This window comes from Protobothrops mucrosquamatus, unplaced genomic scaffold, assembly GCF_001527695.2.
Source record: "Protobothrops mucrosquamatus isolate PMUCROS unplaced genomic scaffold, P.Mucros_1.0 scaffold762, whole genome shotgun sequence".
Classification (NCBI taxonomy): domain Eukaryota; kingdom Metazoa; phylum Chordata; class Lepidosauria; order Squamata; family Viperidae; genus Protobothrops; species Protobothrops mucrosquamatus.
In genome coordinates this window covers 426,769-441,556 of record NW_015387031.1, presented here as the reverse complement: position 1 = coordinate 441,556, position 14,788 = coordinate 426,769, and the positions used below count along the sequence as shown (strand labels likewise).

The 14,788-nt window shown below is 34.7% G+C and overlaps 1 protein-coding gene across 1 annotated transcript in view; it reads left to right on the top strand.

Annotated features, from left to right (window-relative positions):
* BDP1 (B double prime 1, subunit of RNA polymerase III transcription initiation factor IIIB) overlaps positions 1-12,762 on the top strand; it is a 46,691-nt gene extending 33,929 nt beyond the window's left edge. The window contains exons 31-41 of the mRNA XM_015818561.2: positions 154-382; positions 1,130-1,293; positions 1,638-1,794; positions 2,276-2,447; positions 3,604-3,655; positions 4,129-4,309; positions 8,154-8,373; positions 9,489-9,531; positions 10,767-10,983; positions 11,315-11,549; positions 11,906-12,762. Of these exons, the coding sequence (XP_015674047.2) occupies positions 154-382; positions 1,130-1,293; positions 1,638-1,794; positions 2,276-2,447; positions 3,604-3,655; positions 4,129-4,309; positions 8,154-8,373; positions 9,489-9,531; positions 10,767-10,983; positions 11,315-11,549; positions 11,906-12,016 (1,781 nt within the window). The 3' untranslated portion in view covers positions 12,017-12,762. The remainder of the gene's footprint in view (positions 1-153; positions 383-1,129; positions 1,294-1,637; positions 1,795-2,275; positions 2,448-3,603; positions 3,656-4,128; positions 4,310-8,153; positions 8,374-9,488; positions 9,532-10,766; positions 10,984-11,314; positions 11,550-11,905) is intronic.
* Positions 12,763-14,788: the final 2,026 nt, after the last annotated feature.

Sequence of the window (14,788 nt, the reverse complement as noted above, 5' to 3'; positions counted from 1 at the left end):
CTGTGTCACTTATTTCTGCCTGTTGCTGTGTGAGCAGAACTATGCTTTTGAATAGTCAAGTAACATTTTGATGATTTCATTTGATTTGCTTAAAATGCAAAAAATATCTCAATAAAGATAAACTGAATCTACCTGTTATCTTTTTATATTCAGGAAAAGAAGTACAAATGGTAGTCCCTTCAACAAATGAACCTATTCATTCAAATAATACAAATAATACAGAAGGTAACGGCAGTAAACCATCGTATTCTGAAGAATGCTTGGAAGATAAGACAGCTGTGTTACTTCCAGACTTGTCAAAAACTGCACTGGTTTCACTACACAAGACAAATAAAACTACTGCAGATTTGGAAAAATCTTCACAGGAAACTAGAATCTGCAGGTTTGTTCTGCTATATTACCCCAAACATTTAATTAATTAGGAATTCTACCTATTTTTTAATTCATAAATATTATTTTGATGGCACGCTTCATTGTATAAAAAAACAAATTTCCCCATCCCAAATTGTTTTCTGCTATATTGTCTAATTTTTAGTGTACATGCAATAAAAATGCGTAAGTCTGCATTACGAATATTTTTATGTTTAATCTGAAATCTGTAAATATTTTTATAAATTGCTCATTTATTAAAATGTGACTGTAAGACAGTAGTATGGCATTATGGCAACTTAATCCAAATAATCAACATAGTGAACTGCCACCAGACTGTGGGATTGCCACACAAAACATCTGGAGGACAGTAATTTGCCTTAATTATTAATATTAGTAGGATAATTAAATTATAATGTTAATTTTACATATGTTGTATTCAGAGTAATAAACAGCTAAGAATCCAGGTTTTGTCCAGTTCATGTTCAAAGCTATCATATAATATGCCTATGTTAACATTTGAGATGGGATGTGAAAACAATTCCTGAGTATCTTTCTTAAGTTCTTCTTTTAGTGATAAATATTCCAAAATCCAGATAACATCTAGATGGCAACAAAGATATATTAAATTCTTTACTCTGGGATTCCGTAGCACAGATTTAGTAGTCCTAAAGTTGCTTGCTATCTTTTCTACCTGATAATATATTAAAAGCTGAGAACATGAATGATCCTTTTAATGATATTTTACTTTTGTCTGCAGTACTGTATCTTTGTGTAAAAGAAATAAAACACCCAGGCCAGCAAGATACAGACTCCCAAAGCCTAAACAAAATTTTAACAGTGGCTTGGTATCAACCAGGAATGTTTCTCAAAAACCTCCGACTCTAAGTTCAGGAATGGAAGAATATAAAGAAATCCAAAATGGTAGGTTTATGGAGTTTATACTGTAGAAATTTTTGAAATAAAATGTTATTGTTTGTGCAGATTGCATATTTATGGCTATCAACACAATTGAGAGAGGTGTTACTTGTTTTAAATCTATGGGCTATGCATAGTTCATTAATTTTTGTATTGGTGACATATTTGAACATTTGTTCCTGGACTGCTAATAGATTAATGATGAAATCTAAGTGGCTTATACAATTCCAGATCAGCCGATACTTTAGATAACAAAGTCATCTCACAATAAGCAAAATGTATTTTTGTCTATCTCATCTAAATAGTAACAATAGCTTACAAACTTTTTCTGTGTATTCTAATACCTAAAGTAACAGATGACGGAATGCCAGAAAAACCTAGAGAAGAGCAGAAAGTTGAAATGAATCTCCACATGGATGAGCAGCTTGCTAAAATCAGCACTATGGGAAAGTATGAGTTACATTCTGAAAGTGCTGGCCCCGCCATGCAGGAAAATAATATGGAAAGGTATATACCCTACTACAGTTGTATATTTGTTATTTCTCAAGTGTTGGGGCAATGTTTTGCAATGTGTAGTAAATTGTTTTGTAAAACATAGATGTCTGCATGGTGAAGTTCTCCAAAATTAACTGGGAATATAGTTATAAATGATGTTTTGCATTTTCTAAAAAAAAGCAGTCTTCAGTTTTAATATTTTAATATAAATGCTCTTAATTTTCTCCAAATAACTTTTGATGCATGAGAGTAATGAAATATATTCTTAAAAGAGAATTGGAATCCATTTTTCTTTATAAAGCACCGTGTTCCTTACTATCTACATTTCTACATTCTACTATCTACATTTCTTAAATTGTGTGGTTCCATTTTTATATAGAATGATTGTACATCTCATGCCATTCATTTTAAATTGTATGGTATAAAAAGGTTCTGGAACATTTTATTGATAAACAACGTCTAGATTAAAACTATTTTCATTTTTTTGCAAAAGTGGAAACCCAACACAAGAGATTTATGAAATGGCATCTGAATTAACATCTCCAACATGTTCTCAAGAAGCAGTAGCTTGTTTATCTGAACTACCAGATAATCTCAACATAAAGAGTAATGTCCACGCTTTTGGGTCTGCTGAACACCAGTTTTCTGCAGCTGAAGTTGTTCAAGTAAGGAGTGTTAATTATTCGAAATAGCTACATTTTGGAATATAGTATAAAGCAGTGGTTCTCAACCTTTTTAATGCCGTGACCCCAACCGGTCGTAAGTTGAGGACTACCCAACCGGTCGTAAGTCGAGGACTTTCCCTGCCCGGGAGCGCCGCGCATGCGTGGTTCCGCCCCCTGCGCCGGCCGAGGCGTAGCTGGCAAGCGGCAGAGACGGAGCAGGCTGACCACCAGCTGGCCCAGCCCAAGGGAGGTAAGGCACCCGCCGGAAAAGGGGGAAAAAATGGCGGACAAAAAAAATGGTGGACAGCTTTGCTTGGCGACCCCCGTGAAATGGTCGATCGACCCCAAATGGGGTCCCGACCCACAGGTTGAGAACCACTGGTATAAAGGAAAACTGTTGCTAAATAACTGCATATAAGTTTACTACATTCACCCTATTTTGGTTAACAATATTCTAGTTAAATTCACCATAGTATATTCTGGTTCATCCTGTTGAGAGCTTTATGTGTGTTTGTAGAAATTGGATAGGTTGCTAATATTAAACTGAATTGTACAGTTTTACTGCTTTTTCTTGATATGCTTCCTTTCCAGTAAGCTGTGCCTTTTTAGTAAGCATTACTTTAGCACTGATTTAAGATTGTAGTTACATTTGCTTTGAAAAGGCATATTACTGTTCTTCCAAAAATGTTGATGACTCTCCATTAATGAGCAAAGTGTTAGAAGAAAAAAGACATTTGAGTTTAGATGAATTTACTGTTTACTGTAATTACAAGCATTGAGGGAATATTGTTTTTAAATTATTGCATATTATTTTTTGTGAGCAATTGCTGTGCTATAGTTGTTTCCAAGTACGGTAAATGAAAGGCAAATATGATGTGTTCCATTCTTGATTAATAATACTGTATGTATTTTCATTTACAAATTATTTCTGTTGTGTTCTGACACTTGATATTTTTCTAGTTTGTTCATAGTTTTATTTATTAGGGGTTTTACCCTGCTTTCTGGTTTCTTTCCCTTGAACTCCTGGGACAATAAGAGCTTTATGTGATTTCTGATAGCATGGATAAAGATACGCAATTATTTTAGAGTTATATATTCTGGACAATGGAATTATTTCACATGCTGCATATACTCATTGTGATATTTTTATTCATAGACTGAAGGAAACAAGAATGCCAGCATTTCAGTAATGACAGAGATGAGTACAGGTATGATCTAATATTTGATTCTTTATCTGAACACAACTTTTATTTACAATTTATTCTTTCTTAAAGGACATCTCTGGGATTTAAAATAAAGTATCCTTGCTTTTAACCTATTTGTATATTTCCTTAATATAATTTGTATATTTCCTTAATCTGATAGAAGGGGCAACAAATAATTATTAAGAGAAAGGAGTAAAGTACAAGAAACAGAGTAATGAGAATGATCAGGGAACTTGAATGGCAAGAGAGAGAAAAGAGCAGAAAGACACAGAACATTTTAAGCATGTTTGCTTACCAGAATAACTGGCTAAGCATGCCTACTTTTCCTTACAGTATTTGCTTTGCTCAGAAATGCAAACACATGGTGATTTAGAATGAAATAAATAAATAAGAAAAATTAAATTGTTTATGTTCTCAAGGGTTTACTTTTCTGCTGTTTTGATTGATACTCTTAATAGTAAGTGGTGACATTACAGATTTTGTAGATGCAGAGGAAGAGCCAGAGTTCATTTTAACACTGGTGGAAATCTCGCCTGATTCTGTGGAATGTAATAGTGTCCCTGCTGCGCTTTCACATGATTCTGGGGAATTGCTTCCTCCACCGATACTTTTCACCTCAGATAATATGGACTCATTGGAACTGACAAGAGATGTAAGGTAAATATTAAATATTAATATACTCTTTAGTATTCAGGCACTAACTTTTGGAACTTCTTAAGACTAGGGACTGGATTTTGAGCCTAAAACTTCTCTTGATACTGCCTGCCTGGCTTAAAATTCTGCTTATTTCTTGGAGATTAACAATCCTTGGTTTTCTTGACATATGAAGTGACTTTTGAAATCATGGTATCCTTCTCAGGGAGTGAGCAGCACTGTGTTATGCTGGTTCCCCTTTCTCAGAGGCTGTCTAATCTGGTCCAGTAGAATAAGCATGCTTTGGGTTCTATTAGCTAAGGAATGCTAATTGTCAGGACCTAGAAGACACGTCTTTTTTTTGCCATAAACACCTGTACTATGATTAAGATGGCCCTGACTCTGCCGACCTTTCACAAAATACTAAAGACCTGGTTCTGTGCCCTGGCCTGGGGCCCATCTCCTGATTTTGTTAACAGCCATTAACAGTGATATCTTCCTCAGTTGCTGTATATTTAATTTTTTGTATGTCTGATGAGAATTTGTTTTTAATTTATTTTAAGATTAGTTGCCACAAAAGTCTCTTGCAGAAATGGGTGGCCATGTAAATGAAATAAGTAAGTAAGTAAGTAAGTAAGTCCGTATTTCAAAGTCAACTCAATAAAGAGTTCTTTGTTTGCATATACAGTCCCTTAACCTTGGGAAGCAAACATGAAACATTTTTTACTTCAACATGTTGCCAAACCCAAGGCCTGATTCCAATTTTATCTTGATAGGTACTTTTCTGAGGATAAATTAAAAATAGAGAGGGGACTTTGCCTTTAAGCCATAGGCAAGTGTTAAATTTAATATTCTTTCTCTTGAAAAGAGATGTAACAATGTACAGATAGTCCTCGACTTACAACCACAATTGAGCCCAAAATTGTCATTGCTAGGCAAGATGAATCACTGCAATTGTCAAGTCAGTAACATGATTGTTAAATGAATTTGGCTTCCCCATTGACTTTGCTTATCAGAAAGTTCCAAAATGTGATTACATGACCCTGAGACACTGTAACTATCATACATATCAATTGCTAAGTGTTTGAATTTTGTTCACATGACCATGGTAATGCTGCAAGGGTTGTATGAAAAATGATCATAAGCTATTTTTTTCAGCGCTATTGTAACTTCAAACAATCACTAAATGAAGTCGAGAACTACCTGTACTTCAGTATATTCTGAATCAGTGTTTTTCAAACTTGACAACTTTTAAGATTTCTTAGCTTCAACTCCCAGAATTTTCCAGGCAATGTGCTGGCTGGAAAATTCTGTGAATTAATGTCCACACATCTTAAAAGTTGCCAAATTTGAAAAATACCATTCAGAATAAATGAATACATACTTATTTAAAAGTTTAAAAGTGATATTTTGGGAAAGAGCTGGCTTGTGTGACTTTTGAAAATATTAGAGAATATTCTTTGTAGAAACGAATGCAGAATTACATACTTCTAATTGTTTGCCATGCAAGCTTGAGGCAGGCAAGTAAGCAAAGTACATTACAACTATTAATTATTAATTAGTAAAAAAGTATTTATTTGGGAAATGTATATGGTTGCCTACTCGCTCACAGTGACTCTAGGTGGATTATAAGCAGTAAAAACACAATATAAAAAAAATAAAAATATAATAAGATTTACTGCAAAAAATGGTCACAATAACTTTCTGCAGCTGGAGGAAACAGTGCCCATTATCATCAATGAGCTTGTGGTTACTTTTCATGATCCCTGCCTAGTTTCCTATCTTTAAGAGGTTTTATTTTTTTAGATTCATTTCTTGTAATCAATCAATAATAACCTGCAATACTGAAAATGCCAGTATTTACAGTATTTCTAAGAATTCCAAGAATGCATTTCTGTGCATCTGGGAGGCATAGATATTCTTGGAAAATGGATATCTGCAGTTTCATGCTTTGTTTCGGAGGGTCCCTACCAGTTGATAAGATGATAAGATAAGATAAGATAAGATAAAATAACCTTTATTGTCATTTTTTTACTGTGAGCACAACAGCACACATAAAAAATGAAATTTAGTTGCCCGCTCTCAAAAGTGAAACACAAACATAACTCACACCTAAACATACTATATACAACATATGTATAGACCCACACCCTTACATATACATAACAAATAAATATTAAATACTGTCCATCTTGAATATATAACGGAAGGAGGAAGCTTGAGAGTTCACAAGGTTAATGCTGTATGGAATGAAACTATGGCTGAATCTGGATGTTCTGTTTCGGATACCACAAAGCCTCCTCCCAGAAGGTAACAGGGCAAACAGGTCGTGAAGAGGATGTGTAGTGTCCCAGATAATCTTACGGACCCTGCTCAAGCAACGCTATGTCCTGGATGGGAGGGAGGGAACAGCCAATGATCTTTTCGGCCATCCTCACCACTCTCTGCACCGCCTTCCTGTCTGAAGCAGTGATGCTTCCAAACCAGACTGTGATGCTTGACAGAGAAAATGCAGGCGCTGCTGTGCCCGCTTTACCAGTGTCTCGCTGTTAAGCAACCGAGACAGCCTACTCGTTAGCTGCACACCCAGGAATTTGATGCTGGTAACCATCTCCACAGATGAATCATTAATGCACAGAGAAGTGTGGCTGTGCCTGCCTTTTCTGAAATCGACAATGATCTCTTTGGTTTTTCTGGTATTTAAAACTAGGCTGCTTTCCTTACACCAGTTCACCAACCCCTCAACCTCCTTGCAGTAAGCATCCACATTGTCATCATGAATAAGGCCCACTACTGCTGTATCATCTGCAAACTTCACAATATGGTTGGTGGCAAACCTAGCACAACAGTCATGGGTCAACAGGGTGAACAGCAGCGGACTTAGGACGCAGCCCTGAGGAAAACCTGTGCTCAAGAAAATGGTATTAGAAGTATTTGTTCCAGCTTGCACATATTGGGGCTTGGTGGTAAGAAAATCAAGAATCCAGTTGCACAAAGGAGTGTGCAAAAAGGCCCAGTTTGTCTACTAGATGCTGGGGAATGATTGTGTTAAACACTGAACTGAAGTCGACAAACAACAAACGCACATGAGTATTTCTTTCCTCTAAGTGCTTCAAGCTCAGATGGAGAACAGAAGAAATAGCATCCTCCGTAGAGTGATTTGGTCAGTAGGCAAACTGAAGCGGGTCAAATGCTGGTGGGAGGCTAGATACAATAATGTCCTTTATCAGCTTCTCAAAGCATTTCATAATGGTGGATGTCAGTGCAACTGGACGGTAATCATTGAGGCCTGTAATTGTGGACTTTTTTGGCACTGGCAAGATGATGGCCATCTTAAAATAGAATGGGACCACTACCTGCTGCAATGAGAGATTGAAAATATCTCTGAGAACACAAACCAGCTCATCTGCGCATTCCCTAAGGACACGTCCAGGGATGTTCTTTGGGCCTCCTGCTTTCCAAATGTTAACTTTCTGCAGTGTTTTCCGGACAGAGGTGACATCAAAGCTAAAATGAAAAAGATATTATAGAGACCATTCTGAGAGGGTAAGAGTGTAGCAGTATGCAGCCTTGTCAGTTTAGTTCTGCATAAATGGGCATTTTATTATCACACCTGCTATAGTAGCTATTTTTTCGGAAGCATCTGCAAGACAGTAACAATGTTGGTCTTCAAAGGTTGCTTATTGCTGTAAGCTCATAAAGAAAGCCATTCAACACAGCAATAACCTAGAATAAAATCCCATTGATGCCAGTGGAATTACTTCTGAGGTTAATATTTTATTATTAATAAGGATTTAAATAAAGTAAGCTTTAAATCTCAGTAATATCTGAGATTCATATATATATTTATATATATATATCCATACAGTGTTGGATCCATCCAGGCTTCAGTTGAAGAAAGTGCTGCTTCTGTCACAGACCCTACAGAGAGAGAATTGCATCCGTCTTCATCAGAACAATTAGTAGATTTGGGTTTGGCCTCTTGGAAAAATCGGAAAAGGTCTTCAGTATCTATAGAAGGAAGTAGTGTTTCTGAGAAGACAAGACATACTGCTCCTATAGAAGAATACCTGGAAAGCTCTGATAAGGTTAGATTCAGGGATTCACAAAATATTTATTTCAGAATCATTTATCTGTTAGTTACCACTGGGTCCAGAAAATTTTGGATACCACATGAGAAAAGTATGGGAAGATTCTACCCTGTTCTAGTCTTGCATTCCATTGATAACTACAGATACAATGTGTCTATGGAGATTCTCAGTCATCCAGGTCATTGTTGTCACAAAGGCGCTTTTTCAAGAGGCAACTGGACTTTCTTTGTTTTTCCTTGAAGACGTTTCGCTTCTCATCCAAGAAGCTTTTTCAGAACTGAAGAAGCTTCTTGGATGAGAAGCGAAACGTCTTCAAAGAAAAACAAAGAAAGTCCAGTTGCCTCTTGAAAAAGCGCCTTTGGTCCAGATACAAAGGTTCGTTTCTAAGTATTGGGTCCTGTAGTGAACTCACAGAGGCCTACATGAATAGTTTGCATGCTTGATTTTCTGGAAAGTTGATAGACAGTTAATGTAGGCCTGTAGGCAAATAATCAGCCATGTTATTTCCTGGTTCTAAAATAACAAATGTATTTTAAAAATATCCCCCATCCCCAAGCTGCAGCTATGTGGGCATATATTTCTGAATTATAAAGTTGCATGCTGTTTTTAATGTTGAACACTGCCAGAATTGTTATGGAACCGAGGGTGGGGGGGTGGCTATACATCTGAAAAGCAAATAAACTAAGTTGGCTGTTCTGTACATAACTCCCTCAACCAACTTTCGTTATTGGATCCCAGCAAAAAATGTACTATGCGGCAGGTGTGATGCTTGCTCCTTTTTTGTTCCACTGTTTTTAAGTTCTTTAAGTTCTGCATGCTGGTGCTCATCCTGAAGGCTGAATCTGGTTGTGGTTGAATTGCATATGAAAATCAAGTAGGTTTTCATGTGTTAGAAACTGGTGGATTCTGCTGAAAGGATGGGCTATCAGCAACTAACCCATCATGCCAGCTCTTGCCCCCATTTCAGATTTGATCATTAGACAGCTTAAATTCCAAACCATCATTTCACAAACTGAAGCAGGTTAAAATATCTTACTGTATTGAGCTTTTTTAATAATGTAACTAAAAGGGAAATTATTTACCAATATTCATATTATTTTTTTTTAATGCAGGGGACCTCTCTTAAATTACAGTATACACCAAGAAAGGCTGCTGGTAGGTAAAGTTCCTATTGTTTTCACATGCCAAATTGTGACACATATGCATAGACACATAGGCAATTGCTTCTATTGGTCATATTACTGTATATAGAGATGTGATGGAGCTCATTCAAAGAACTGGGCTTTTTGAAACACACCCTTTTATTCCATCCTTTTCTGAGCAGTTTTAACTTGGCATAGACTTGTGGGGATGGTATTTGAAAAGTGTATGAAAAGCCACCTTTGGCATCACAGAACTAGTGGGACTTGGGGCATAGATGAATCCTAATGATTACATAATTTGAAAAATATGTATATATGAATAAAAGAGACATAGCTTGCTTGCAAGTAGTTAAATGAAGTTAATTTGCAAGAGGTCCCAAAGTAGTAGTAGTAGTAGTAGTAGTAGCAGCAGCAGCAGCAGCAGCAGCAGCAATAATAATAATAATAATAATAATAATAATAATAATAATAATAATAATAATAATAATAATAATAATAATAATAATAAAAATTGGAAGGTACCTTGGAGGTCATCAAGTCCAACTCCCTGCTCAGGCAGGTAACCCTATACCATTTCGGACAAATGGCTGTCTAGTTTCTTCTTAAAAACTTCCAGTGTTGGAACATTCACCGCTTCTGGAGGCAGGTTGTTCCACTGGTTAATTGTTCTAACTGTCAGGAAGTTTCTCCTTAGTTCTAGGTTGCTTCTCTCCTTGATTAGTTTCCATCCGTTGCTTCTTGTCCTTGCCTTCAGGTGCTTTCGATAATAGCTTGACTCCCTCTTCTTTCTGGCAGCCCCTGAGATATTGGAACACTGCTATCATGTCCCCCCCTCGTCCTTCTCTTCATTAAACTAGACACACCCAATTCCATCAACCTTTCCTTATATGTTTTAACCTCCAGTCCCCTAATCATCTTTGTTGCTCTTCTCGGTACTCTTTCTAGAGTCTCAACATCTTTTTTACATCGTGGTGACCAAAACTGGATGCAGTATTCCAAGTGTGGCCTTACCAAGGCATTATAGAGTGGTATTAATACTTCGCGTTAACTTGATTCTGTCCCTCTGTTAATGCAGTCTCCATATCTGTGTGTGTGTGTGTGTGCTTGCATGCGTATGTGTGTAAAAATAAAAAGAAATGGAAACTACTTAGGGATTTCTTGGAAATTAATTTTATTTTATTTGCAAGCAAGCCATGTCTCTTATATCAGAAAAATGTAATTTTTCAATGAAAATAATGTCCCTTACAGAGTTACAAGTGGAGGAAAAAGAGCAGCCTCAGTCTTCTCTGAATGTAGGGATAGTGTTGCTTGGTGAAACGGATAGTGAGGCTGGAATCGTGTCAAGAATGCCTGGTGCTGGAAAAGCCGAAACAAACAAAGAACAAAGATTCTGTGTAGCTTACAGTTCTGAACAGTCAGACCAAGTTAGAAATACAGACGCCCTTCCAAAAACATCATTATCCAGGTATGATTCAAGCATCAATTTTTACTTTGTTATGTCATTTCCTGATCCTATAATCTTTTATTTAATATTTGTAATGAAGGGAGAAACAGAACCATTAAATTATAACTGCTCAGCCTAAATTAACCACTGTTCTATTTAAAGGAACAATTAGAAAATTTAGAACCCCTAAATTTGCTATATCACTACTAATTAGCATAAATAGCATAATAGTTCCAGACCTATTTCAGGGGATCTCAAATCAATAATCAAATTCAGGGGATCTCTGGGGCTACTTTTATAATTTTATTGATTTACTACATTTTGTTACATTAATTTTAATTGTTTTGAATAGGTCATATCAAAGATCTCTGGGATTTCTACCTTTAATCTGTAAAATTAATCCTGATGAAGTAGCTGCTAAAGAGAACAGTAAACCTCTAACCTGTACATCGATTTCTGAAAATACCACTGAATGTCCAGCTTCAACTTTCAAAGACAATAACAAAGAGATTCAGGAATATAGTTCACTTCCAACAACCCTGTTGTCACCTTCAAAATATGAGCGTGGAAGCTGTTCTTCTGTTCAGGTATAGATGAATATCTCTACAAGAAACATAATAGTACCAGATAGGTGGGAACTGATACTTGCCAATTTCCTCTTGCTATCTTAATTATCTGCATCAGATTCTCCAGAAGACTTTAGACAGAATGCTTTCAGCCCTCAGAGAAATATTTCACTGGTGATCAGAAAAATACCTCTGGATTCAAATCTTTGAATTTCATAAGATAGATATTGCAAGATGGTTTCTATAGAAAATCATATTGTAAAACATAAGCAAAATTGCCTGTACCTCTGCATGACTTGTTCAAACACCCTGCATATGATGCTTATACACAATTATTAAACAGCCATCAGACTGTAAAATGTTTTTTTCTTTTTTAGGTTTTACCTGAGGAAGAGGGTTCGGCTAAAGAGCAAGAAAAAGAAGAGTCAATAAAGATCTCAGAATATTTCTTTAGTGATATTTTTATGGAGGTGGATGATTCAGAATAACTGTGAAGATTATGAGATGCTTGGTTTCTAATAATACTAAATAGCAGCAACATAATATATTAATTAATCAAATGATTTATGTTTAATATATTATTAATATATTAAGAGGAAATTTGCTGAATGAGAGAAATATTTTCTTTTATTCTGAGCAGTCTGCCTTTTTTGAAACATTGATGAAAATGTATGTTAAATGTTAAGATGTACATGATCAGAAAAGCTGTGTTTTTGTTTGAATTATGTTAGATTTTTCTAAACATGCATATATAGAAAAAGATTTAGAAATGCAATGAGGAATATCAGAATGATCATACGCCACTTCAATACAATACTTATGTAAATAATATTTACTTCTTTTTGTGAAGTAAATCTTTATTGAAAGGAGAATATCTCTAAAATAGGCAAATTCTGGACATTTCAATGTAATAAGTACATTGTAGGTAACGAAATCTGAAGTCAACTTATTTTTATAATGAATATATGTGAATTGTTTCAAAAATAATGTTAAATGTCTTTAAATGTACAGACATAAATGTGAAAAAAATATTTAAGTTGAATGTATAGAAAGATAATTATTCTGTGTTAATTCTGTTCATCCTGAAGATACATAACTTTACTAAATTTCTAGTGCTAAAGTGCTAAATTTTATATGAAGCAATGCACTGCCATTTTAAAACCCAATTATAGCAGTGAAGAGGAAAAATTAAAATTAAAATCAAATGTATGAGAGAGTAAGAGTTGCCCCAACATCATAAAATATGGTTATTTTCCACTTTATGAAATTTCTTATTTTTTTGTTTTTTTCTTATTGTTCTGTGTTACTAGTTTAATAACTCAAGCTATAAACATATTCCATTTGTCACTGAATTTTTTTTTGCTCCTTAGTATGATTCAGACTGAAAAAAGGAAACCTATAAAATAACTTTTATATTAGCAATTGGATACTAAATTCTAGTTTTCTTTGGAAAGAATTATGCAATATCTATGAAAATAATTGTCTGCATCTACCATTGTTAATGTATACCATTTTGAATAATTAAGAAGCTACTTCTATTTTCTAGATTTAATCTGTGCAAATATTACTATAGGCAGATATTACATTATTACTGGATTTGATATGAAAGGTATTAGCATTTTTTAAAACGCAGACATAGACAATTGGTTGGATCCACACTTTTTAAAAAATTACAGTAGACCCATTTAATTAATATTTGTCATGACCAAAGATCAGTTTATTTCAGTGCCTCGTCTCTAAAGATATCCAAGTCAGTATTCTAGTTATTAGTAACAAACTCAGTACTCTATGAGATTTAACAATTCTATATTGATTTGACTGATCTGAATTTCTGTTTGCCATTTTAATTTTGGAGTGTTGCAAGGAAATTAAATAAAACAAGAATCTTACAGTACTTATTTATCAAATGTACATATAGATCAATGGATGCAAATAAACATTACAAATATTCAGTGGTAACATTTAACCCAAATAGTTCCACCATAGAGCAGCGTGTGTTCATATTAATATATGGAAGAATACATCCTCAAAAATCCACCACAGTCTGCTGTAATAATTATATTTCAATGAAAAAAGTGTAGCACAAAAACCCTATTAAAGAAACCAAGCTATAAGGTGCCTTACCCTTCCTTGCTAAGTGGAAAGGACAAGAAGATCCTATTAATTTTTATTATAAATTATAGTATGTTTTCTTGGCAATGTTTACAAAATTCTTTAAAATATACAGTACAGGTTCCCTTATAGCAAAATCAATATATTTACTGATGACAGAAAGACAAATAACCTTGGTTAATTGACAGAACATCTCATTTTAATTAATGTGCAAAAAGGGTTCCTTTTGTGAAAAGTTTGATACATATTTTCAGTGGTATGTAATGTTCATGTGAAAGCTTTCTGTTTCAAAGAAAGCAGGTATATTATGTATGTAAATTATGTAAATAAATTTTTATATGATTTATATGTTGAATTTTCTCTTTTAACAATTGATGGAATATACAAAGTTCAACAAAATTAATTTTACATTGTTATAGTATTCCATTCTTAAACATTTAAATTTACTTATCAGTGAAAAACAAATTGGAAATTAAATATTTAAACTATTATATATTGCATAGTTCAATTTACAGGTTCATTATTATATCTGAAACTAGTCCATCAATCTACTTTACCTCTTTGTAGAACTGGAACTGGCAATCTTATAAAAGTGTACTCATTTAAAATACTGACTCCTTAGGCTGTGTATCTATAAATTAACAAGAACTCTTTAAAAAAAGCAAATCTGATCTATTCATTCACATTTAAGTGATGGTTTGCTACTGCTCTATCAACACAGTTGAGTCACAGGGTCTTTTGAATTCAAAAGCAGTGACCACACAATATCAGTACTTGGGGCTTTATTCCGAAGTAGTAAACATAAGCTAGTTAACAAATATTCATGAGTACTGAAGAATATAACTAAGATAACAGTCAAACTATATGCAGAAATGAAAGAATATTCCAGAATATTGAAGAACACAAGAAGACAAAGAAAGAAAGACTTATCCCATTTGCCAGTGAGAGAACCCCAAAGAGATGATGGTGGGCATATCACTTCAAAACCAGCAAGCATACATGCACCACCATCCCATGGGTCAGCCTTTCATGTTTTTTGACTAGCCTATACTTAAGTTGCATCCCGTGCTTTAATAGCCTATACAAACTGTGAATCACCATAATTTCCACCTATTTCAGATGGTCTCATCTCAACGGAGTTTGCCGAA